The sequence below is a fragment of the Eucalyptus grandis genome, chromosome 4, assembly GCF_016545825.1.
Source record: "Eucalyptus grandis isolate ANBG69807.140 chromosome 4, ASM1654582v1, whole genome shotgun sequence".
Taxonomy (NCBI): domain Eukaryota; kingdom Viridiplantae; phylum Streptophyta; class Magnoliopsida; order Myrtales; family Myrtaceae; genus Eucalyptus; species Eucalyptus grandis.
Genome location: NC_052615.1, coordinates 14,732,921 through 14,758,461, shown reverse-complemented (window position 1 = coordinate 14,758,461; position 25,541 = coordinate 14,732,921). Strand labels below are relative to the sequence as shown.

The 25,541-nt window shown below is 36.2% G+C and overlaps 2 protein-coding genes across 4 annotated transcripts; one reads left to right on the top strand and one right to left on the bottom strand.

Annotated features, from left to right (window-relative positions):
- The first annotated feature begins 3,573 nt into the window (after nucleotides 1-3,573).
- Nucleotides 3,574-6,866, top strand: LOC104441160 (transcription factor bHLH112). Of its 3 annotated transcripts, none has more exons than XM_010054170.3 (8): nucleotides 3,574-4,035; nucleotides 4,424-4,709; nucleotides 4,809-4,928; nucleotides 5,034-5,144; nucleotides 5,271-5,336; nucleotides 5,485-5,544; nucleotides 5,685-5,726; nucleotides 6,232-6,866. In XM_010054170.3, the coding sequence occupies exons 1-8, from the start codon at nucleotides 3,701-3,703 to the stop codon at nucleotides 6,385-6,387; spliced, it is 1,176 nt and encodes a 391-aa protein (XP_010052472.2). In that variant the 5' UTR covers nucleotides 3,574-3,700; the 3' UTR covers nucleotides 6,388-6,866. The 3 variants fall into 3 exon arrangements, with proteins under 3 accessions (XP_010052472.2, XP_010052471.2, XP_010052470.2); XM_010054169.3 differs by having other exon boundaries at nucleotides 3,575-4,035; nucleotides 4,812-4,928; nucleotides 5,485-5,550; XM_010054168.3 differs by having other exon boundaries at nucleotides 3,575-4,035; nucleotides 5,485-5,550.
- Nucleotides 6,867-9,486: 2,620 nt separating this feature from the next.
- LOC104441161 (probable NAD(P)H dehydrogenase (quinone) FQR1-like 1) lies at nucleotides 9,487-11,790 on the bottom strand. Its single transcript, XM_010054171.3, has 4 exons — nucleotides 11,564-11,790; nucleotides 10,561-10,654; nucleotides 10,061-10,326; nucleotides 9,487-9,925 (listed from the first exon to the last, which is right to left on the bottom strand). The coding sequence occupies exons 1-4, from the start codon at nucleotides 11,584-11,586 to the stop codon at nucleotides 9,694-9,696; spliced, it is 615 nt and encodes a 204-aa protein (XP_010052473.1). The 5' UTR covers nucleotides 11,587-11,790; the 3' UTR covers nucleotides 9,487-9,693.
- Between the last annotated feature and the right edge of the window lie 13,751 nt (nucleotides 11,791-25,541).

Here is a 25,541-nt window from a genome sequence, read left to right as displayed (position 1 = left end):
GGAATGACGTGGCTTGTGCTAGTTTTAATTGATTTCGCGTACTTATAGGGGATTCTATTTTCATAAAATAACTTATTCTAAAGTTCCGATTACTTGCGGTTTTTTTCAGTTGCAGTATAATAAGGGTCTGCTAACGATTGTATGAACATATGTTACGAGGATGGCTTCAATTTTCAAGACACCGATCATATACTTTACAGATGGTTAATGTAATAAAAATTTATAATGTTATCTTAATTAGTTATTTGGCAAGTACTATTGAAGCATTTATTAACAAATTCCATGTCTCAATAACCTTTTTGTAAAAATGCTTTCCGGGATTGTAGGCGTTTTGGAGCTGCTATTGTATGAACCACAGGACCCATAGGATCATTTTAGTTTGAAAACCCAAGCGAAAGTATTCAAGCACAAGAAGTTGAGTGGAAAATCCAGGGGCGTGGATGGATGGGGCCCAAAAATCATTCTTGCACCAAGGTATGACAGCCCATTTACAAGCTTCTTTGAGATATAACGGTTTTTTTTTTTTTTTTTTTTTTTTTTTTGGGTCCGGAGATACAAATAGTAATGTTGACGAGCTCAATAAGAGTAAATAAATAAGTAAGCATATGCGAGCATCTTATAGCTACTTGTAAACAAATCCCTTTATTTCGAGCATTATTCATTGTGTCAGAAAATAGCAATGAGGTAAAATATCATATTTTCTCAATAGAGTTGCCGGGGCAGGAATTAGAAATATGAAATTTAGAGATTTTTAACTGTTAAAGTTCTCTATAAGCCATACTGAATTTTGATTAGTGGGCACTATATCTTCTTTTTTTTTTGTTTATCTTAAGAGAGTTCCATCAAACTTTCAAGTACCCCTTTCTCACTTCCATCTCGCTGCACGCCGATGCCCCTCGCCGAGGAGCCCCGTCGTTGTGGACGACCTCTCTCTCTCTTTCTCAAGCTTGTTGCTCAAGGCCACATGACTTATTACAGTTCGAGGACATTGTCCAATAAAGTCTCCAGCCAAATTGGATACATTCCTCCACCCTCAAATGACTTGCCAGTTATAACTTGAGAATACTTTCTTGATCACGGACTTCTATATATCTATGATATGTATCTGTCTCATGTCATACGTTAATGTCAGGCACACAAAGCAAGTGAGTCAAAGCAAAGATGATCATACTCAATCTTAGAGTCAATGCGTTTTAAATGAAATCACAACACTCTCTTTTACACAATCCATAAAGTGTCGAATGCTCGGCAAGATTTTTTTCCTTCTAAGGAAGATAAGGACATCTCCAAACACTCGAGAGATTGACCCAAAGGACACTCCAAAAGGGATATGGGAGGGAAGAAGTTGAAAAGGATAAAAGTAGATGCCAAATCATGATTTAGAAAAAGGTGTCAAGATCGAAGAGTAGGGATGTCCCCTGGATGTTGCCGCAAGCCCCCGCCGCCCTGACCCTACTTTTGGCCGCATTAACCTTCTTAAATCACGGATAGTATTCAATTGAGCCCGTCCTCCCAAATAAGTCTAGAGGAAATTCTATAATAACTCAAAAAAGTCGTGGGTCTTGCGTAAAAATGAAATTTCCAATCCGACCATCTTTATAGCATGAAAAAGAAAATTTGAAAGGGGACTTTGATCTTGAATTTTCTTTGGAAATATTTCGTGTAAATCCATATATATTTGTCAGATTAACTTTTAAGATTTATGCCTAACTAATCGATAAAATCGTTATTAAAAAGTTAGAAGTTAGTTTATAAAATGTCTCGTGCTTGTCACAACCTAATCTTCTAAATTTTCCCGAATTTGAGTTCATAATTCTAGAATAGATCAACTTTCATGTTTTTAAATTAGCAGCAAGATATAAGGTTTACTTGGTGAGTATCTTCTGATTATATTCCTGATGGTCTCCTTTTGCGGATTAGATGAAGGAACTAACTTCCCAAATAATAGAATGCCGTTGACCAAGTTGGTGTGGAATTTAGGTATTAACCGATCCTATTTCTAGATGTCTGCTGATTTCTTCACCATAACCCTTTTAGCAGATCAAGCTGTTGTCATCCTTCTTCTCTCATATCGATTTTCTATAAATGATCACTTGATGTTATTAGGTGACGGTCCATGGTGATGACGAATCGTGTAAGGATCATACGCATGTTATTCGCGAATTAAAAAGTACCAACCGTGGTCAAACAAGCTGCCTCTTCAGCTCCATGTCGAATTTAAAAGATAATCTCTAGAAAAACACGGTTTCAAGCGGTTAGATAGCTCGTGAAATTTATTTTCTTTTTCAAGACTCGTGCACCAAATAAAAGTCCTTTCAAATCATGAGAAATAAAATAAATTAAAAAGTGGGATTCGGTGATAATCTGTGGTCCTTTACAAAAAGGGACAAGTTGGTTCACATTATTAAAGGTAATGTTGATGCGCGTACGTCTACAATCTGGTTGGCTGTTCAATGATTATTTGTCCCACATAACTTTATACCGGAAAATTCGAACATGAGTTTTGAAAGCAAACACACAGAAAATCCAGGACAAGCTTATAAGTTATAGGAACCTTACCCAATTACGAAGAACTTAAAATACGATTCGATTTGGACCTACTACTACCAACTTAGCATTCAAGATGAAGAGGTCCTCCTCATTTTCTTTCCAGCTCAGTATAATAAATTAATCCTATATTTCGATTGTGGTGGGTTTAATGGACAATTAGGAGGCTTGCATCTTGAATACATACGTAAAGAAATAAAGCACCTTGTATATTCATTTTGATGACTATGCTGACTTTACCATATATTGCCAACCTATTGAGAACTTGAAAATACAAATAAAACTTAGCATGCGGGGGAAAAAGTAGTGCACTACATATTTTCCGCTGGACATGGATCCTCCCAATTTAGAATTACAAATCAATTTCGTGTTTGCAGTACCTCAAGAACAACGAATATTGTTGTTTTTTTTTTTTTTTTTTTTTTTGGTAAAACGAATATTGTTGTTTGTCACTAACATAATATGATAATTACATCGTTTGCTTGTTGTCATGATTTAAGCTAAAACGACAAGTTATGTATCATCGCCTAGAACTTTGTATGCCAATCTTGGTCGATCTTTTTAACCAACCATAACTCTCCCCTTGAAAATTTAGTAATTATCAGCCGCTGGATCTCAAGGAAAAAAAAAATTAAATAGTATGACCTACGGTGGGTTAGATATCAATTGCTGTCGTCATACCCTTGCCCCCTTTATTCAGAAAGAACGATATTCTTTATCGACGACCATCGTCCAAAAAGACGACCAAGATAATTATAAATAGACCCCAAGATAGCGACTATGTGAAAAAATTATCTTTTTATAAGCATATATGCTTAACAGTCTAATAAATAATTCTATTTTGAGGGTATTTGCCCTGCTTTGAAGAAATGAAAACGCATAACTTACCCATCAAAAAAGTACAATAATATAAAATATATAAAAAGAAAATTCCAGCAAAAAATGCCTGCTCTTTCTCATTTATCTTACCGTCCCTAGAAATGTCAACCGGGTTCAGCGTTTCAGCTCCTGGTTGTATAAATTCAACCTACAGTTGTCTCAGAAAAAGACCATCGTCTTTTCAAGACCATTACAAGGAGATATAGACCAAAAAGAAGGCAACAACAGGTAGACATTCTTGAACTCAAATCCTTTTTGTTTTGATTCGTTGGCGATGTCGGAAGATTTCGAGATGGGGATACACAGCAACAACTGGTGGAATCCGCCGAGAGACTACGTGCTTCTCTCATCATCCCCATGTTCAACGCGAGAGCCAAATGGTATCAACGGCAGAAGTTTCAGAGACTGCTCAGCAGATATGGCGGAGATCATCAAGGTTGGAAGGTCTAGTGAGGAAGTGAATGATGACGACGCTGGTAGATCCATAGCTTTCCAAGATGATTTCGTGCAAAGATCTCATCAAATAGATTGTATGACGGACTCCACAAGCATGCATATGATGGGGTTTGATCTTTTTTCTGCATCATCTGATTGGAACCTTGCTGTACCGTGAGTATGAACTTCCTTATACTTTTAGTTTTCTCAATCATTGTTAAGTTTCTTTTATGGAGGAACCAAACTCAAATAAGATTGGATCACTACTAGGTTGATCTTGTAAACACCTGCTTGCCGGGACAACTAGTAGGACATCGATTCACACCATCAACTGAGAAGTTATAGCTACGTGATGTTTGTTCACAAAAGATTATGATGACACTTGTTTACATGGAAAGTACTTTATGAGTTCAAGGAAGTCCTTTCCCCATGATATTTAAAGTGTGAAAAACAATAAAGGGAGAAAAAGGGGCCATATATAGATGCTGAATTGAGGGAATTATGAATAATTATCAAGCATGTTATAACTGAACTTTTATTATATACTTCGATGCTTCTGCAGGCAATCTAGTGTAATTGACGAAAGCAGTACCACTGATTCCAAGCTGCAAGAAGAAGACATGGCGAGTTCAAAATTCAAATATGAAAAAAATCAAGCAAAGGATGTGATGATTGATGATTCTTCGCATCAAATTCAGACTGATTACTGGGGGAGTCATTGTGCACCCACCTGTCATGTTATGTCTACCAATGGGTCATTCACTTCTTACGCTTACCCTTCAAATTCGACCAGAAGTTCTTTAGAACCAGAACATCACCAGCTTCAACCATCGCCTTTTAACAACCAGGTAATTGTTATTTTCTCACCATCAACAGCAGATTAACTAGGCAAAACTATTAACATGACGATGGAAATGCTGCTCACTTGTAATTCTTTTTTTTTTCAGCAGCAATTTAGTGGCTTGCACTCCAATAACTCGTCCCTGAATGAATCTAGCTTCATCAATGCATCATATGCACAATTTGTCCATCCTGCACTGGAAGAGAAACAACCCTCTTGCCCAAAGGTGAGATAACTCTGTGATTGGTAAAATTGAGTTACATAGGGGGTATTAGCGAGGGTTTTGAGACTGAATATGCAGCTGTTTTTCTTTTTCTCTTGGAACGTGTAGACCAGCTGTGAAGATGCTGGAAACTTGGGTTCCATGGCGAAGAATATTGGCGTTGAACCTGCATCTAAAAGGCCTCGATTTGAGACACCATCACCGTTACCCACATTTAAGGTAAGGACATTGTAGACCGATTTAGTAACAACTTGGATAAAGATCGATGCAACCTCAAACCAGTTTAAATCTATGTCACTTTAAGATATCAGGAGCTTGAATTTAAACACAAGAATCGGTTAACAGGTGCGAAAAGAGAAGCTAGGGGACCGAGTGACCGCACTCCAGCAACTAGTTTCGCCTTTTGGAAAGGTTCGCTTCAGCATTATACGCTTCCCCTTTTTGATACAGGAGTACAAAAAGGGGAGTACTTTACTTTATGGAGATGAATAATTCTCAGCTCCAGCCACTTTATTCACCTCAAATTGATTTGCTTCTATCACTTTATTCTCTTTATCAGACCGACACGGCATCTGTTCTCCATGAAGCCGTCGAGTATATCAAATTTTTACAAGATCAAGTCAGTGTATGTTTTGTTCTTCATTTTGTTAAATCCATGTTATGAAGAAAATATTCGTTTCCCCTAGCTAACAGCAAATGCTGGAGCATGTCCAGCTCTCGCATCATTCTGATAATGTGTTTTATGTTCACAAATTTCAGGTTTTGTGTTCTCCATACATGGGAAATGAAGCGCCGGTTGAGGTACAACGTTCATCTTAAAAATTATTTCATGTAACATCTATACAACACCAAATATTAATGTGATGTGCATTATATATTACCGTCTAACAATGTATTCATGTGCTTCGTATAACAGCTAATGACAATATGGTACTATAAGTAGAGAATGTAATGTCATGTTTTTGCCAATTTGTCATTCGATACGGAACATGTCATAAGATATAAGTGTAGCATAGAATCCTTTTTCATTCAACAGGTTTCTACAATCATTTCATAAATTAGCCTACATGCCTATATGGTCTGGATACTTATGTTGCATACGTTGTTCTAAATCCCATACTTATGTTGCATATGTTGTTCTAAACCCTGTTGTTACAATCAACGAATCAAAAAAATTAAAATTTAGAGGATTTAAAGTTCACCCAAAAAAAAAAAACAGAGAGAGAGAGAGAGAGAGAGAGATATTTGTACTGTAACTAATCATGTCCATCATAGATCCAAACTATTATATACGTTTTTTTGGCAGGCTCTAGGAAAACGAAAAGATGATCAGCAAGGGCTTTCTAAACAAGACCTAAGAAGCAGAGGCCTATGTCTGATGCCGATTTCCAGCACATATCCAGTCGCTACCAGCGCAGCGCCGCATTTTTGGACGCCGACTCTGGAAGGAAATTTCACTTAGGGAATGATGACTCGGCCAGGAAGATAAAGGGCGCTTTAACACTAAGACAGTTAACTACAGTAGCCCATCACTTCCTCAACAGTCATTACTTTGGAGACACGTTGAATTCAGTTCAGCCCAGAAAGGAGAACAAGAAGACACAAAAAGCTGAGGGACCTCAAGCTTGGCTGTCTTGAGGGGAAAAAGAAAAGAAAAGCAAAAGGAATTGGAGAGAGATAAAAGATGGAGACAAGTGATGGGCCATCTACAGAGAAGACAATGGTGATTAGGTTAGGAAAAATACCTTTAGTAGCTGCTGATCAAGGTGTACGAAGGCGGTCAACCGAAAGCATTCCTCCGGTTTGTATGTGAAGGTAGGTATGGAACCGGGAATATAAGGTGTTTTTTCTGGTGGAACTGTTGGCTGTGTATAAGGTGCTATACATTAGGAACTGAGACTAAATAAAGGTGCTATACATTTAAGACGTGTTTGAATTTAAATAAAGGTGCTATACAGACTCATTCTATCATCGATTAATGTGGTAGCTGAAAATAATCACGCAAGTTGGTTATCTTTTTTGTTCTTTATTTTCAGATCTGTGCGATTAATCTCACTAGACAATTCAACTTATAAGTCTAGTTAATCTAGTCAGAAATAAGGGTACGCAAACTTCTCATCGAACATGTATCATCGCTAATCAAGATCTAGTCCTCATATACGTGATATATATCTAATCATTTCAATGCCAACATATATAACTATTGCCAAATCTTAATTTCTCGTCGCCGATAATATTCTTCCTTTGATGTTTAATTTTTTTGTAATTTAAGGGTGCAAACATAGAGAATCAGCGATGATGTTTATAATTAACTCACTAAAAAAAAATCAAACGACGTGACATCTGAATTTTTGTTCAATAGAATAGCAAGTCTTAAATACTTAACGGTTCACATCACGTCATCAGGCCCATCATAGGATCGCACCATTTGCACCACTGCAAGGACTTGCCACCTCAGCTCGTCCCTATCATCACCATGCCACCTCATCGCCGTGTCACTGCCACACCGCCACCTTGCTGCACCGCGCGGCCTAACCGAGTCTTCTCCAATTGGCCCTTCAATTGGCCACCAATTATGGCAAGATGAGGCACCAAAATTGCTGCCCCAGGTCTTCAGCCCCAAACCCACGTAACCTCACCCAGCCGGCTTCTGCTTGGGCTGTCTGGAGCTGAAGTAATGTGGCAATCAAATTGGACCACGCCCATGGAGCGGTGAAAGAGGTAAATGACAATTTACCCAGCCAAGCCACGTTCCGCTCTGGCTGTCTTCTCCCTGGGGCGGCCAACGAGTTGAAAATGTTGACCAAGACCATCCAAAGACGGTGGGAAGAGAGAAGAACCGAAAATTAAATCCAACCAGCCCATGTTTCTTCATTCATCCTTCAGCAACACCCAGACACGCTTACATCTCACCCTTTCCTCTCAGTCCCTTGGCCGCGCCGCACCACGACTCGCTGCCACCTTTGCCGGCGACGCGCCCTCATTCAACCAGCCAACCAACCATGCTGTTCCCGTTCGTGTTTCTCAGTTTGTCTCGAACCGCCAAAGGACCAACCATAACTCAGGTTCTCAAAACCTTGCTAACTATTGCGAGACATTCCAATGGACTTGAGGCGAGTAAATTACTTACTGTTTATGCTACATAGGTTGATTTCCATACGCCGAGGTTGATTTCCTTGAGTTTTAAGCATCTCGACTGATTTCGTGTCTAATTACATTCGTCCGGTTTCGGCATATATGTGTTGCAAGGATTGTTGAATTTCTAGTTCATTGAAACTATGGATATGTTGTTGGAACGCTGAATATTGAAATATGTAATTTGAGCTTAATTGATATGAATTGTGGATGTATCCAAGGTTATGACAGTTTTGGGTCAATGTGCTGTAGGCTGAATTTTGTCAATTTTGTGCGGGTCTTTGTGGTACAAATTTGATGGGACTTTCTTCATGAAAATTGTGTATTATGCCTTGTTTTACGATATACTTTAATTTCAAATTTTTTTCACACTTTGTATGTGCAAAATATATTTCGAAAACTATGCAAGTCCGAAATTATTTTTATAAGCCATTTCCAAACCTTTGCTCAGTTTCCATTTGCTACAGGATTTTTTATAAATAATTTGGTCTAGCGTCCTTCATAAAAGTTTTAGACCACATCTTAATCGCTTCTGCATACTTAAAAAGTGAAAAAGACTTTAGTAGATATGTTAATCGTGACGTATTGAGGACATCACACATGATGCCGAGTAATAGTTTGTGAAAGTAATTAATCCTTGGGAAAAGGACACCGACAACTATTAATTTATGCACTCTCAATTCATTATTGCCCACCAATTGGCATGGTATTGGCTAGGAATTGACAGTTGATTGGTTGATGGGGGCATAAATAAATTACCAGAAATGAAAGCATACATGGTCTAAATTGCAACATCTTAATGAAAAGCAGCTATCATAATCTTACTTTAGAAGGAGAAGGCTTTAGTTATACTCTTGTTTTGGCAAAGGAATGTCACACCTTCGTTTGGGCCCTCCTAGAGTACTGCGGTGCTACTGGACCGATATAAAAGCAATCAGAGGACGGAATGGAAATTAAAAAAAATAAGAAATAAAAACGAATATTCGTTTTTTTTTTTTTTTGGTCGATGTATATTCAATTTTTTAAAAGTGCTTTGATTTTTGTTAAATATTTTCTAAAGGGTAAAAAATAATCTGTCCAATCAAAAGCCATATGCCAAAAGTCAATGTTAACTCCATAATCTATATCACCCTAATTTTTATTTCTACCATATAAAAAATTGAGATTTTTATGCTTGTAATACAGGTTTAGGAATATCGTCGTGTTCTTATTTTTTACCGATCAAAGTAAATAGGCAGATATTATCTAACTTGTGATTTTTAACATGTGAATGCAATCAGCATTTTAATTTTTCATTTTCTATTAGTCAGAAGAAATTGAGAAAGGGACTCCAAATATTTTCCCCATATTATGAAAATGAGAGCTTAAATGAAAATTGTGTGCGAAATTTTTCCTTTGACAAAATTGCCACCATATGTAGGAAAAAAGAGAGAATAAGGTCCAATAAGATAGACGGTAAAAGTAGGATATAAAATAAACTACACACACCAAAACATTCAATGCCCAAAATAATGAAATATCTTAAAAACTCGTTACAATGTGAAAGTTGAAAGCCAAGGCTATTTGAAGAGAACAGATTATTCACTGAATCATCAGATTATTCACTGAGTTTCCATATCATCAGAGCAGAAATTCAAGCAGTGCCCTTGAGCTTCTTGGCGATGTCGGCGAAGTACTTGCCCTGGTGGAACGCAAGCCCGAGCTCGAGCTCCGTCGGCAGCCTCGAGCCGTCGCCGGCAAAGGTCCCGGCACCGTATGGGCTCCCGCCCTTCACCTTCTCCATCTCGAACATGCCGGCCCCGAAAGTGTACCCGACAGGGACGAAGATCATACCATGGTGGGTCAGCTGAGTGATCGCGGTCAATCTGATCGAACCAAAGAAAGAACAATGGAAAAATCACGCTACGTGTGAGTGCGCAAGATAAGACATTGAAAGGATTTTGAAGTCACTTCGAAATCAAATGATGCTCGCGAGCTCGATCAGCGAATCGGCAACTTACGCAGTGGTCTCCTGTCCACCTCCTTGAGACCCGGTGCTCAAGAAGATCCCCGCGGGCTTGCCCGCCAGCTTCTGTGAGCCCCAGAGGCCGCCAGTCGAGTCCATGAAGGCCTTGAACTGCGCAGCCATCATCCCATACCGGGTCGGGAAGCCGAAGATGATGCCGTCGGCCTCCGCGAGCTCATTCGCGGTGATTATCGGCACATCGCTCTTCTTCGGCGGGGCGCCCATCTTGCCCAGAACCTCCTCAGGCAGTGTCTCGGGAACCTGCCATTTTCGCCAACACCATTCAATCAGGCGGAAACGGCAGTTGAAAATGCTTCTTTAGGATCACGGAAAAAGTTATGGACATGATTAAACTCAGGGCACCGCTCATATTCCAATCAAAGTCTCGCAGGGTCGAACCCTAGAAGTTGCAAGGCATTCTTCTATTGCAGATTTGCACACGTTAGACTACAATAACTACAGCAAAAGATGTGAACTTTAACATGAAATTCATACCTGCCATAATGTTGCTTCTACTCCTTCCACTGAATCGGCTCCTTTCTTGATTTCTTCAGCGAGCTTCTCGACGTGACCGTACATCGAATAGTAACTGCATCAGGAAGAAGAAATTCCGCAGATCATTAAACGAAATTAAAGAAACTCGGTGGAAACTGGAACTTGGTCACTAGTCACATTCAAATCAAGGTTTAAAAACATCATGTTTATTGCTATGTGACATTTTCTCCAAGGAAAACAAGATCCACGTCAACTGTTTCTGGCCTGACTAGGATTGATTATTATAATACACTAAACCAGCCTTCTTAAAACACCATTCTGTGCATGCCGTGAGCCTAGGAGAGACAGAGAAAAGTTGCAGATACTGTTCATAACGGAAAGAAAAAGGGAGAGCAATTGCTGAGATTATGTCACGTTACAAATATTGGAGTGCAAGCGAATCAAAAGAATGATGAATTGCAGGGGACCACGTGGGCTCAAAGGGCGAAAAGAAAAGCACGGGCAGCCGGGTGTTGCATTTTCTTCCTCCAATCATGATTCAAAAGTTTGGTCAGACTTCACTATCACTCGTCAGTTTGGCTTCTTGCAAATTAACAGATCGATACCACACAAGGACTCGAAATCGCTCCGTGAACTTGCAGCCATCAAAGAGAATGAATCTTGTTCTAGAAAATAGCTTTATCTTCAAGTTGATGCCAAGCTTTTGACATCCTCCAAAAGAACAGGAAACAGAGTAAAACCCAGAATTCTCTTGAGACTCACAAGACAAAAACTGTCGAAAGAACTCTCACCCACGAACAATGGACCGAAACTACATACGAATTCCGATCACCAAGAAACAGGAACAAGCCAACGAAAGAGTTGCGCAAACAAATTCACAGTCGAACAGAGCAAAACCAGAGCATCCGAAAGCAGAGCAGAACAAACAAAAAATAAACCCCCCACCAAAAGAAAGCCAACGGAGCAGCGTTTAAGGAGGCAACTCGCGAGACACGGTACTCACACAATGTAGACTTTGGCGGCCATTGATGACAGCGCTCCTGTTGGCGTCTCTTCTCGTGAGTGCAACGAGCGAAGACGGTGGTCGATTCGATTCGTAAAACGGACTGCGAAAGCGGCGTTGGCAGATGAGGGAGGAAGAACGAGGAGGGGATCCCCTATTTATAGTGCCGTCTGCGCAGGAGGGGTCGCTCGAATCTAGTCGCGACATTAAAGGCGTGGATCGCAATCGTGCGTGAGCTGTGCTCCTTTCGGTCCATTTATGTTGGCGTGGTTTGATGTCATCCCGACATCACGTTTCGAGTAATGAGAATCCTGTATTGTTACCTACGGGAATAGTCATCGTTGCCTTCGCAATTTAGGTTGCGGATCAGTTTTATTTTCTCTTTAAAAAAAAAAAAAAAAAAGATACCGTTCTTTCCTAGGTGATGACCATTGACCATGTTTAACTATCTTGCACTTATCCATTTACGAAATTTATTTATTAAAGAAAAAGATTTAATACTACGAAAAACCTCAAAACGATATGCTTATGATATATTTATCCGATACTAACCAAAAATGTCAAATTAGAACATCTTTGATAAATTTATCACAAAAAATCTCAAACTAGTACATTTGTGACAAATTTATCATCCATTAATTTATGTTAAATGGTTTAATACCACAAAAAACCAAACTAACCAAAAATATCAAACCAGTACATTTGTGATAATTTTATCCTCCATTAATTTACGTTAAATTGGTTTAATACCACCGAAAAATCACAAACCAATATATATGATAAATGGAAGGTAAAATCCCAAACTAATACATTCGTCAGTTGCTATGTGTTATCTAACCAAACAATTTCCCGATAAAATTTAACGAAAACCTACAAAAGGCAAATTTGTCCAAGGGTATCAAATTAGGATTTTAGTGGTAAAAATAAATTTATCATAAGTAAATCAGTTTGGAATTTTTCGTGTTATTAACCCTTGTAAAAAAAAAATTGTATCGATGCTTATCGAGCATGACATATTTCTATGTAAATTCCATTGATCATCGGAGGAAATTTTATTTCGATTCCTCTTGCATTACATTCATTATATTTGTATTTGTAATGATAATATTTGTGCTTGGAACATCGATATTCTTTTAAAGAAATAATCCTTGCTTTGAAGTACACATGTTTTTAGACAATGTCGTTTCATTTTTATAATTATTGACATGTTCAACCTCCTCCCGCCAACGATACATAGGTACGTAGACATTGCCGATGTCATCCCAGCGTCATTCTTAGGTAATAATTCCTAATAACCTATGCATTTATGGTATCGTGGTTTCTTGATAAGTTCATTTTGTATTCGTTTTCTTGCTTGCGTTGAGTTTCATTATTTTACCATATTTGTAGACGTTTCGGATGTCAGCAATCACATTCTCAAGCTTTTTTTATTACCTTATTATGTGGAAACGCTGTTGACGTCATGCCTGCGTCGTTCTTCAGTCATTTACAATCACCATCTTAAATCTGTAAACTTTTCTTTGAGCTAAGCCATGGTTAATAATCACTATTATACTTTTATAATCCACAATATCTCCTTTTGAGTTGTTATTATTGTAAAAGGCTCAATTCCATAAAAGCACAATTTGTGGTCTAGTTCCAATTTTGTCTGGAATTTTTTTTTTTTTACTAGAAAAGAAAATCTCCAAACTTTAGATTTAGTCCAAATCTGCCTCAAACTTTTCTATTTAAAAAAAAAAAAGACCCAACTATAGGTCCAATCCCGATCAAGAGTCTCAAAATATGTCTCCATTAGCCCTCTGTTAAAAATTACTGTAAGTCGTCCCTAGTTTTCATATTTTAAAACGTTTTCATTTTGAAAATAATTTTTCAAATCACCTTGGTGATATGGATTTGTTATAATAGTGGAAATGCCTTGTTCGTTAGGATTGGTTCACGGGAGTAGATTTAAGAATAGATTGAAAGTTGGTGATTTTTTTCGACAAAATAAAATGTAATGTAGATTTAGAACTAGACCTAAAGTTTTGATTTTGTAAAAAAAAAAAAAAGTTCAGTGTTAATGTTTGGGGATTTTTAGGGGAATTAGACCCATAGTAAATTAATTTTTTCTTAATAACATTAATGTAAATTATGGTTGGTACTATATATAAGTACCCACATGCTACGTATATGTAAAAAATTGACATTTAAAACATCTTGCAAAATTATATTATTACAAAAATTATTAATTAATAAAAATATATTATTGACGCAATAAATGATATTTTTGAAAATGTCACCTTTAACCTTTTTTTTCAAGATTTAAAAATTTAAAAAGTATATAGATTGAAAAGATTCAAATTTTAAATTTTAAATAAATGACAGATAAAAATTGAACTATGAAATAACAGATTTTTATTTTTTAGCAAAAAGGTAACTCTTTACTGGGTAATTATCTTCTACTTACCCATTTAAGAATTTTATTTATAGAACAATAGCACTTTTCGATCATGAATTTTTCAACATAATTACGTTGATTATTCGAGAATTTTCTTTTTCAACCCCTGCCTTAGATTGGTTATGGTAGTATTTGTAATGTTAATATTCGTACATGTTATTCATCACATCGACATTGGTCTAGTACTAGCAATTTTTCCGGCCACGTTTTTAAAGAAATAATCATTTGTTTGAAGTACATGTATTTCTCGACAACGTGGTTCGATTTTTATAATCATTGACCTGTTCAACCTCTTCCCCCCAACAATACATAAGTATGTAGACATTGTCGATGTCATCCCAGCGTCATGTCTACGTAATAATTCCCAATAATCCGTGCATCATGATATCATTATTTCTTGATAAGTTCATTTTGTATTTTTCTTCTTGCTTGCGTTGAATTTCATTATTTTACCACATTTGCAGACGTTTCGGATGTCATTTTTACGCTGCTGACAGTTTTTGGTCCCATCTCAATCTCCGCAGTATATCTAATAAACTTTTCTTTGACCTACCAAAGAGAAGGCAAATTAGCCATGGTTAGCAATCTCATTTAAAGGTCCTTCAACTGACATCATACTTTTTTTATCCAAAATCTTTCCTCATGAGTTGTAACTATAATAAGACTATATTTTGTTAATAATGTTCTTGTTAATTATGATTGGCAGTATACATATTAGTAAAAGTACCCACGCGTTGCTTGTTTATAAAAACTTGACATTTAAAAACAATTTGTAAAATTGCCTTATTGGAAAATTTTTAAAATATTAACTAATAAAAAGAGATCATTGATACAATATGAAGAATATGCATACATATAAAAAGAGAAAACTCTTTTTCCGGAAAAAAAATGTCTATAAGATTGAAAAGATTCAAATTTTAAATTTTAAATAAATGGCAAATAAAAATGGGATCATTAATTTATGGATTTTCATGTTTCTTTTTCAAAAAAAAAAAAAAGATAATTCTTTCCTGGATGAAAGGATCAATTATTTTCCACTTACCCATTTATAATGTTTATAAATGAAAGAATGTACCGGCACTTTTGGACCGTGACTTTTTTTTTTTTATATGATTTTGTCAATTATCCGAGAATTTCCGTTTCGAGACTCCGCGCCTTAGAGTCGTTATATTTGTATTTGTAATGTTAATATTCCTACATGTCACGTCGACATTTTTCTAATAATCGCACTTTTTCCGTGTCATATATTTTAAAGAAATAATCTTTGCTTTGAACAACGTGTATTTCCTTCGACCAAAAAAAAAAACTACGTGTATCTCCAGACAATGTCGTTTGACTATTATTATTTTGACACGGTCAATCTCGTCCTCCCAACGACACATAAGCACGTGCCGATGTCATCCCAACGTCAGTTTTACATAATAATTCCTAACAAACTATGCATTATGATGTCATGGTTTCTTGATAAAGTTCATTTTGTATTTCTCTTCCTGCTTGCATTAAATTTTATCGTATTTGTGGATGTTTCGGATGCACACAATCACACTCTCACACTTTTTTATTTTTATCACCTTACTTATATCCAAACCCTGTTGATGTCATGCCTGCATCGTTCTTTAGTCACATTTCAATCTCTGTCATATATCTCTAAACTTCTCTTTGACCTTACCAAAAGAAAGGCATATTAGCCATGGTTAGTAATCTCATCGAATAATAACATATTTATATTATCCATAATCTTTCGAATGAAATTGTCACTATGATAAGACAATATTTTCTTAATAATGTTCGTGTTAATTATGCTTGGCACAATATATATCAAAAATTGACATTTATATCCTTTTTGCTAGAATTTTTTTATTACAAAATATCTAAAGCATCAATTCGCAATAAATAAATAAATAAATTGCACACGTACATTCAAAGAGAGAAATACTTATAAGATGCCTCTAACTTGTTTTCGATTCGATTGCCAATTTATATGATTAATTGGATTAGAAGAAATTAAGGCACATATAACAAAATTTCTAGAACATAAGTCATTTTCTGGTTATAAATTGATTTCTCAATTTTTATTTCCTGAACGAGTTTCTGAGTAAAAAAACATATTTGATAATAATTCAAAATTCTTGTTTTAGGAATAGAAATTCATTTGATAACAAAATAAAATTTCTATTTCTAAGGTGACAATGACCATTGTGTGGTGTCTGTCAATCGGTGTTCGGTGAGTGACTGGAGTCTTGTGAGTGGCCAATATCCAGTGTTCAACATTTGACAATGGGCGGCTAGCGACAGGCAACGGGTGTCTAGCGGTCGATGTCCAATGGTTGGTGACCAGCAGCTTGTGTCCCAGGGATGACAAGTAGGCAGCGGGAGGTGACAAGAATAAACAATAAGAAGAGTTTCCATTTCTTATTTTTATTCCATAAATAAAAAAGTTAAAAGTTTCAATTTCTGATTTTTACTCCAAATCTATTTCTAGAATAGAAATCTATTCTAGAAATAAATTTTATTACCAAAATTTTTATTCCAAAAAGAAAAAAAAATAAAGAAGTAGATAAATAGAAATTTTGTCATACACACCATTAGGAGTCATGACCAATTGAAGGAAGGACAACAAGAGAAGTTCTCTACCTTGAGAAGAAAACCTTCGAATCCGTCTTTTTTGGACGAAAAGGGCAAATAGAACTAACACCAAAAATGCTCTATCAAGGAGCTGAAAAGTCCTCTCTCTCTCTCTCTCTCTCTCTCTCTCTCTCTCTCTCTCTCTCTCTCTCTCTCTCTCTCTCTCTCTCTCTCTCTCTCTCTCCATCATCTTCTTCATCCTTTAGCCATGGGGTAGGATTTGAATTAGTCTCACTCTCCTCCATCTCTGATTGTTTGTGTTTATTGTTCTTTTCTTACTTTTTCTTCTCTCCGATTTAGATTTGGGAGTTTTTTTCTCCTAGTCCAATCTTCGATTTGAGAGTTCAAACTTTCTCTATCTCTTTCTAGGTTTGGGTGCTATCCTCTCCTTATCTAAATATGAGAGTTTGATAAATATATCTTTGGGGATTGAATGCCTCTCTGCTTTGTTCGTGTACAGATTTTCTACCTCCAGCTTCAATGATGATCATAGGAGTTTTGACGTGTCGTTAAATTACAAAGACTTACTCCTCCACATCTTATATTTGTATTTGTTTAACCTACTATGGTTGTCTCTATACGATAATGGTATTGAGGAAGCCAAACCTAGACACACACCATGAACTGACAACGTCATAATTACTAGAGAAGGAATTTTCGACGTGTGCCTATCACTAACAAAAACATAAGATCTAGTGAGCTGTTGATTTTGTTTGATGGATTTATTCTTGTAAAACGAGTTTGTGCTTAACTTTGCTAATGCTTGTTGATTCTCCTTATTTCATGGATTTGGTTTTGTTTTCCAACATTCATGCTTTGTTTCACTTTGCTTTGTCACAAATACTATGTATTTTTGTATTCTTTTGAATAATAAATATAATTTTCTTTCAATCAAGGAAAAAAAAAACTAGCACCAAAACTAAACCCCTACGATCGAGGGGTGGGATCATGAGAATTTCAGTTTTTGGAAAATAGTTTCTTTTCTACACTTCCTGACAAATTAGGAATTCGAATTCTCCATCAATAGAATACTCTTTATAAAAAAAACTGCTAAAGGATATTTTGGAAAAGAAGAGAAGAATTGCGATCCTCGTGGGTAGGAGGTCATCTTTGCTTTATAGAATAGATCAAATATATCTATGGAATATATGGGTAAGAAAAGAAAGGCATTAAATGAATATTCGACAACAAGTTTCAAATCAGAGGGCGACTCATTAATTTTCTCATGCTCTATGCAGGAACCTATAATGACCTTATTTTACTGCAATTTTGCAAATCAGAGGTCCTACCGTACACGGGATTTTTTTTTCTTTTAAAGGCAATCTTAACATCTACCAAACGGATTCAATAAGGTAAATTCGTATTCCTCACGTCACTGTCCAAAAATAACAAATTTATTCCATACCTCACTATTGCATCATTCTATCGTCACCTAAATATTTCCCATGGTTCACATTGGGATGGTAGACTTAAAATTCAATCCCTATCAATGCGACTTTGAATTAAAAAATCCGAGATGAATTTTTCATATGGAAAGTCCCAAACCAACCAATCAAGTAACTCAGATTCAAAATACACTTAAAAATATGCAAACTATATCGAGTCAAGTTACATAATGATTTAATGATGCTTTAGTGACATCAAGTCAGATTGCATAACAAGTCGCCATCAATTGCTAAATTCATAATTTTTTTTAGAATTATACTCATCCCAAATTGATCTAGAAACTCGTTTAACACGATGTAATTATAGGGTTAAGGACCTATCTCACCATTAAATTTGTGCATATTTCAAAATTGAGCTAATATTTAAATTTCGTAATCCTCTATATGACATGGGTTTTCACTCCTCATATGTTGCCAATCTATATATACTTGACAATTAACTTCATAGGAGAAGATCAAATGAAACTAAAACCAGGCTATGGGAAGTGAATTTAGTTGTGTCAGCAGGCGAGCCGGCACTCCAAATTTATATATATATTAGAACAGGAAATAATTCATTAATTTGTCAGATCAAATCCTCTGCTTTTGGACAGCGGCGTCGTCTAGATACAACAAACCACACAGCTGTTGAGGCGTCGAGATCCCTGACTTTCCATAAAATAGTGGGCGAGTCGTGCGGACGCAGCGAAATTAGATATAATATATATAGAAACTGAATAAATTAATAGGATTTTAAATTCCAAACATCTTCTGAGTGGCTTGCCGGGTACAGATCACCAGGCTCACATGACAAGTACAAATCGATTCTAAAAAAATCAATAAATTAACAAGACCGCCGGGTACTGTCCAAATTCGCATTCAGTTTTGCTTTTCCTTCTCCTAGTAAACGGATTTTCTTGTTTAATTATTATTTTTGTCAAGTATATATATATATATATATATTTGTTTATTTCTATACTGTTTGTGCGCAGGCTTGAACGAGTCGTACGACGACCTTGCAAAGCATCTTTCAGGTCCTTGTGCCAACTAATTTTTTTTTTTTAATGTTATGTCATGACAAAACTTTCGGAGGGTCAAGGTAAAAAGGCATCGATTCGAAATCTTTCCCATGGAATATTCTTAGTTCGTAGTAATTCAAGACTTCAGCTGAGGTTCCACAAATATCTTCCTGCATTTAAAAGATTTGACCTGCCAACCTTGTGTCCGCCTTAGCCGAATATCGATATTTTGGCCATTTAGGGCTGGCTTGATTGACCTTTAATTTTTATTTTTAAATGTGAACATAGATTTTGCAAAAGATTCGCTTTGAATTTCTTTAACCTGTCTGAAACATTCACGATATTTGGATTAACACAGAATTTTTTTTTTAATGCAAATTGGATAATATCTTAAAATTTGACGAGACCTTTCTACTTTCACTTAAACCTAAATAAACAGGCCCTTATGTTATGTCATTCAAAGTTGTTAGAGCATCGAAATATCAAAAGCACCTCTTCATTTAATAGTTTTATTGTGGGAAATGTACCAAAAAAGTCCTATGACATTAGTACCAATTTAGTTCTAAACCTTTCAATTAGATTAATATAATCATAAATATTTTCATATTTATACTAATTGAATCCATCTAGTCAATTTTGTTTAGCTAACATTGATGTGGATGCCATTCGACAGGCGAACGCTGACATGGCAATTTTGAAATAATTTTTTTAATTAAATTTTTCTCTTTTTTTTCCTCTTCTTCCTCTTGGCCTTCTTCAAGAGGAAGAAGAGGAAAAAAAAAAAAAAAAAAAGAAAAAAAAAATTCTAAAAAAAAAAAGTATTTAAAGGTTGTCACGTCAATGTTCACCGACCGACCGGGTGTCCATGTCAACATCGCAGCTCAAAATTGACTGAATAAACTAAATTGATATCAATATGTAAAGGTTTATAACTGAATCGGTCTAATTAAAAAGTTTAAAACTAAATTTGTATTAATGCCATATATTTATGACTTTTTTGGTACTTTTTCCATTTTATTGGAGTATTTAACTAACAAATCACATCTTCTTTTAATATCCTAATAATTTTTTAGAAGGTGAATAATTTCCCTAAGAAAAGTTTGAAAAGTTGCATTATATATCATTAAAGTTAGTTGTAGGGGTAATCATTTCTAGAGTGGGCAGCTTCCACCTTAGAACTAAGAACTATCAATGGCTAGTTTCAAAAAACTAGAACTGGAAACTGTTCGTCCATGGAACTGGTTGAAATGACCCCACTTCAAAAAAGGTATGAAACTTGAGAGCGAGCGATGAGGTCAAAGGCCAAAGGTGATCGAGAGTTAGAGTGACAAAAGGAGCGATGAGGCTGGAGGTGATCGAAAGTGAGAGTGATAGAGGGATCAATGAGGCCAAAGGCTATCAAGAGCTAGGGTGAGAGAGGCAAACAATGCTACGAGATGAGTGAGGTGAGAGATGTAGAAGATATTAAAGTTTTGATCTAAATGTTAAAACATAAAAAATTTAAAAGAATTGTATGTGTACCGATCCAATCCAGGTAATTAAGCGAGCTGGCAATTCCACATCCAAAATCGGGAAATGAACCGATCCTCATGGAAATCACAGATTTTAAGCCCGTCTAATCGGATTCTGAGCACTTCCTAGTTCATTTACACACTCCCCATTAATTATTAGCTTGAAATTTTGTTTTTAGTGTATCAGGGCTTGTTTTTTACTCCCAAAAAATAAGCCAAAAGTACTTTTACCATATGTGAACTTTAAAATAGTGAAAGTGCGTAGGTTGTAAGATTCAGATTAAGCAAAGTGTAAAGATCAATCCAAATAGGTACTTAGACTTCTATGTGATATATAATATATTAAATTCTTACAAGAATTTGATTGGACTTTTAGTATGAAACATGAGTATGGTCGCTAAACTTTAAGGAATATTTCCGTTCTTCGATCAAAGTCCTAACCGACTATTAATTGGACCTGATGAAGCCTCTCAACCATCCTGGAAAAAAAGAAGGACGTCACATCATCTCCAAATTCAGAAGAGACAAAACGAACATCGTGGTGACGGACGTAAACCTCTCCAAAGTAGGGGTCTGTGCGTTGCACAAAAGTTTATGAGACACTTCTAGAAACCCAAACCGGTCATCATGTGTCAATTCGAAAGAAAAGTCTTAACGCATCGGGGATCAACTTAGATGCAAGGAAACATCGTAGGTAGGAAGAATCTTGGAAGTCTCTCGGCAATATGCAAGCCAAGCGCCATGAAGCTTCATCGGTATTCCTTTTTGTCCTTGTTGAGGTCGCGGTTGGGTGAGCCACCCATAGCACGGCCTTGCCCGACAGGCACGTGACCGACTGACTTCGAGTTCAATTCTAGCGGAAAATTATGATTTCCATGGAGACACTAAGAATAGAAGGCAAAGCCCTAGTCAATGTTAATGAGTGATCGACAATAGAAAAGAAAAAAATATGAATACAATAGGAGCAGGCATATAGACAACAAAGCGATGACATAAGCATGATCACAAATAGACACGATCGATTAGCGCTTGGGCTACATGCCACAACATAGTACTGCATGACATAGACTAGCGAGGTACAGCTTTCCACATAATTAGGTCAATTTAAGCACAACGTTACAGTAGATTAGACCGATATCCAACACAATTGATCTCCTTGAAGAAAGGCGAATGGCAGGTTTATCAAGAACTATAAGTGCACTCTCAAGGAGTAACAATGATCAACCCAATCTCGAAAAGTGTAGCCATTCAAGAAAGGTCGAGGGGACGACCCCTACTAGCCAAGTATTAACTTAGGGGCACCATATGCACGAGCCACTCAGATACAACAAGCTTGTTCATGACTTGTTAGGTCCAAATAGCAGGCTGTAATCCTGTAACCCAGTAATGGTGGATCACCAATTGACTCTAGCAATCAAAGTCATTATAGTCATTATAGCCTAAACGGTTCCTTAGATTCTATGAACTACTCATGGGTAATTACGATTCCCATTTCTTTATCGTCTTCCGCCTGCATAATCATGCTTCGAGTTGGCTTTTTTTGGGAGGATACAATCATGAAAAAGGCTCGTGTTCCTGCGTGCGTGGTAACATCACATGATTCATCTCAACCCACATCACTTTCCTGTTATCTTTTCTGTTTGCTTTAAGAAGAAAAAGAATAAAGGGAAAATCAAAGTTGGCCGACCGCCAGCATATCAGTTCCTCCACAGTCAAAGGTTCAATGTCGGGATCCACCACCTCGTCTCGACATGTTGAAGTCCTATTGCAACATTCATGTGTTTGGTTTTTTTTCCGGCGAGTTGAGGGTTGTCCATTTTGAGAGCTTTCCTAGGATTGCCTATTTGGACGCGAGATATATGAACATGATTCGAACACGATACGCTAGATACGATCAGCCTGCAATTCTACTGGGGTTTTACATGATTGTATTGGAAATTGGCCCGTGCCAGTAACTTAACTAATGATAGAATTCAGCTGAATAATTCATAAAGAGTCTCACACGTTGCCACAAGTTGCTAAAATAAAAAGAAAAAGGAGAAAGTAAGAGTCGACACTTTTCTAGAAAGTTTACGCATATTTTGCTCTCGAATATAATCTTTAGCGTGCATAAGAGTTCGATGGAGGTGGGGTTTGTCAATGAGTTTCAAATGTATTGTTTCTAAATTTTAATATATTTCAACTAATGTTTGTCTATTAACAGCAAAAGCTAGGTGTTACAATGGTCCACTTCACCTATGTATTGTGCCTTGCATATCCTTATCACGTCTATGGTTCAATTAACAAGTTGAAATTTTTAAATTTCTTGAGGTTGCCAAACCTCCCAAATGAATTTAAGGATAAAAGAAAAAGTCAGGTGGATCAATTCTGAAAAGTAGGAAGTCTCTTCCCATCATTATATATATTGATAGATACTTCTATGGTGGGTTGTGCTTGGAATTACAGTGGTCCACTTCACTTATGGATCGAGCTATTCATATCTCGTATGTATTTCCAATTAACAAATTGGTTAAATTATGCGAGGAGCAAAGTTCTTGCGTGCATGATTAATTGAATGATCTACACATAATGAAGTTGAATGGCCATGTCGGGATTATATTATTAACATGCTGCTCTAACTTGACCCAACACGAGCACGATCCGCGACTACAAGATAGGGTTGCTGGCAAGAACTAAGAAGCAATCTTGACTATTTGCTAGGCTCAATTGGGCTTCTCGGCAAATTGCAATTCACCTTCGACAATTTAAGAGTATAATGAGCCGGCCCAAATGCTGGGATAGCAGGCCAGCATGTAAGCCTATCGTCACAGTTGATTAACGAAATTCCTGCTCGTATCCATCCTCCTTTTGCATGGTTGGTGCATCGGAAATTTCATTATTCAAATCCTACTATGTAAAACAAAATCTCTAATTTAGAGCCACTTGCACATATTAAAATGCCCAAATTTAATCGAATTTAAGACTTGTAAAGTGTTCCGTGATCTTCCCGTCTAGTCTCTATGCTTGTCCCCTTGCAATTCAAAGAAATAAATAACGATACTCGCTTTTTATCATTTGACCTGATTTATGAGGTTTTGACAAAAACTGAAGGAATAAATATATTGGCTTGCAGTGCCATGATTGGCAAGACTAGCAAACAATCACTTCTTTGCAGATTGCCTCAGGAGGTTGCGATAGGTCGAGTGACGTCAAACCTAAAAGTTCATGCTACGGGAAATCTTTTTTTTTTTTTTTTTTATCAACCAGATATTGAACCTATTTGAATTATAATTCGCTAGCAGCCCGTCTGGTTGTAGTAATGAAATAAGCACGTGAATTATGCGGTAATGTAATTGTAATACCTATTGTACTCTTTGGTTTATTTACGTTGCTTAGTTTCATGACTGACATGTGTAATAAGCGGGAGTAGCATTAGAATTCTCAGATTACCCCTACAATCAGGATTGATATGGTCGGTATGTCTAATGGCTCCCATGTATTATTAGATGCAAAATTTATTTTTGTCAAATATTTATTTATATTTGACTCTGAAGAGTTGGTGTAATTAGTTGGGGCATTGCCTAATTTGCAAATCAGGAAGTGAAGTCGTCCATTCAAATTTCATCAATTGTTTGCAAATCATCTAAATCAGGGCACATGTACAGGCTAAAGTCCTAGACTTCACCAATTCATGGGGCTTGCAAGGCATTTCATGGGCCTTCACGTAGCTGCGCCTCCATGCCTTAGCCCCCGGATAATTAATCTTTTTATATTTCAATAAATTATTAATAGAATTAACATTTAAGCACATAACATATGAATGTATAAAAATAACATTATAAATAATAATTATCATTTGAACAGCCAATCATGGGTTTAATATCCTATATATTCAAGGTACTGCATTTTGATATATAACTTTTTTGATTTTTGATAATTAATGTATAATTATCATAAAAAATTAATTATATATATGGGATTATGTTAAAACACGCATTAGTTATTATAACTAATAGTACGATGGAATCTGAAAATTAAAATTTTACTACAATTTGAAGATTAATTAATATAATTAGAAATATATAATCATTATTACGGATACGTTCAAATATATTAAATTGCGATATATTATAAAAGATAACATCATTGTTTTTATCAATGTTTTAATTGTTCACCATTATATTTATTAATCATGTATTTGGTGTTATTGTTATACAGATCCAAATAAGTTCAGTAAAAACTAACGTAGCTTTTAATTATAATTAATAATCAAACGTAGATAGGTGACATTAAACAATTAGAAACTGAAGTCAAATTGGATCAATTGGAAAGTAGGTCTATAGAGCCTCCTACATAAGATAGGCATATTTTCAAGTCTGACTTTTCTGATCTCATATGGTGAATGGCATAATCATACTTCCTTAAAAAAAAAAAAAAATGCATCAATTAGTCAATTGGGACTAATCTAATATAATAGGATTACTATATTTACTATTGCATCCCACATATAGCTCCTCCAATTAGGTAACTGCTAATTTGTCAACTCGAATTTGGCCCCGATTGAATTCCGTGGCTTACCTTTAGGAATTTCAAGATATCTACCTTTCAAAGAACAGTTAGGTCCACATGAAATACAATATTATCAACTTATGTGATAAAGCCACCTTGATCACAAGGTGATAAGTATTCTTGAACATATCCAATATTTGATTGGAGTTTCATGAACAGCATGACCCTTGGTTATGGCAAGAATGGACCATATAATCTGCTGATGAGATACTCATTCATGGAATATCCAAAACTTTGTTATATCGGGAGAATTATCTAAAAAGTCATAAATCTTTTGCAGTTGTGCCAATTTAGTCTTATTTTTTTTTTTTGACCAATTGAGTCATAAACTTTTTATAATTGTGCCAACTCAAGCATTCCAACCAAAATTGTCAACGCTGACCAGTGCTGGCAACAAATTTTTTGATATTTTTT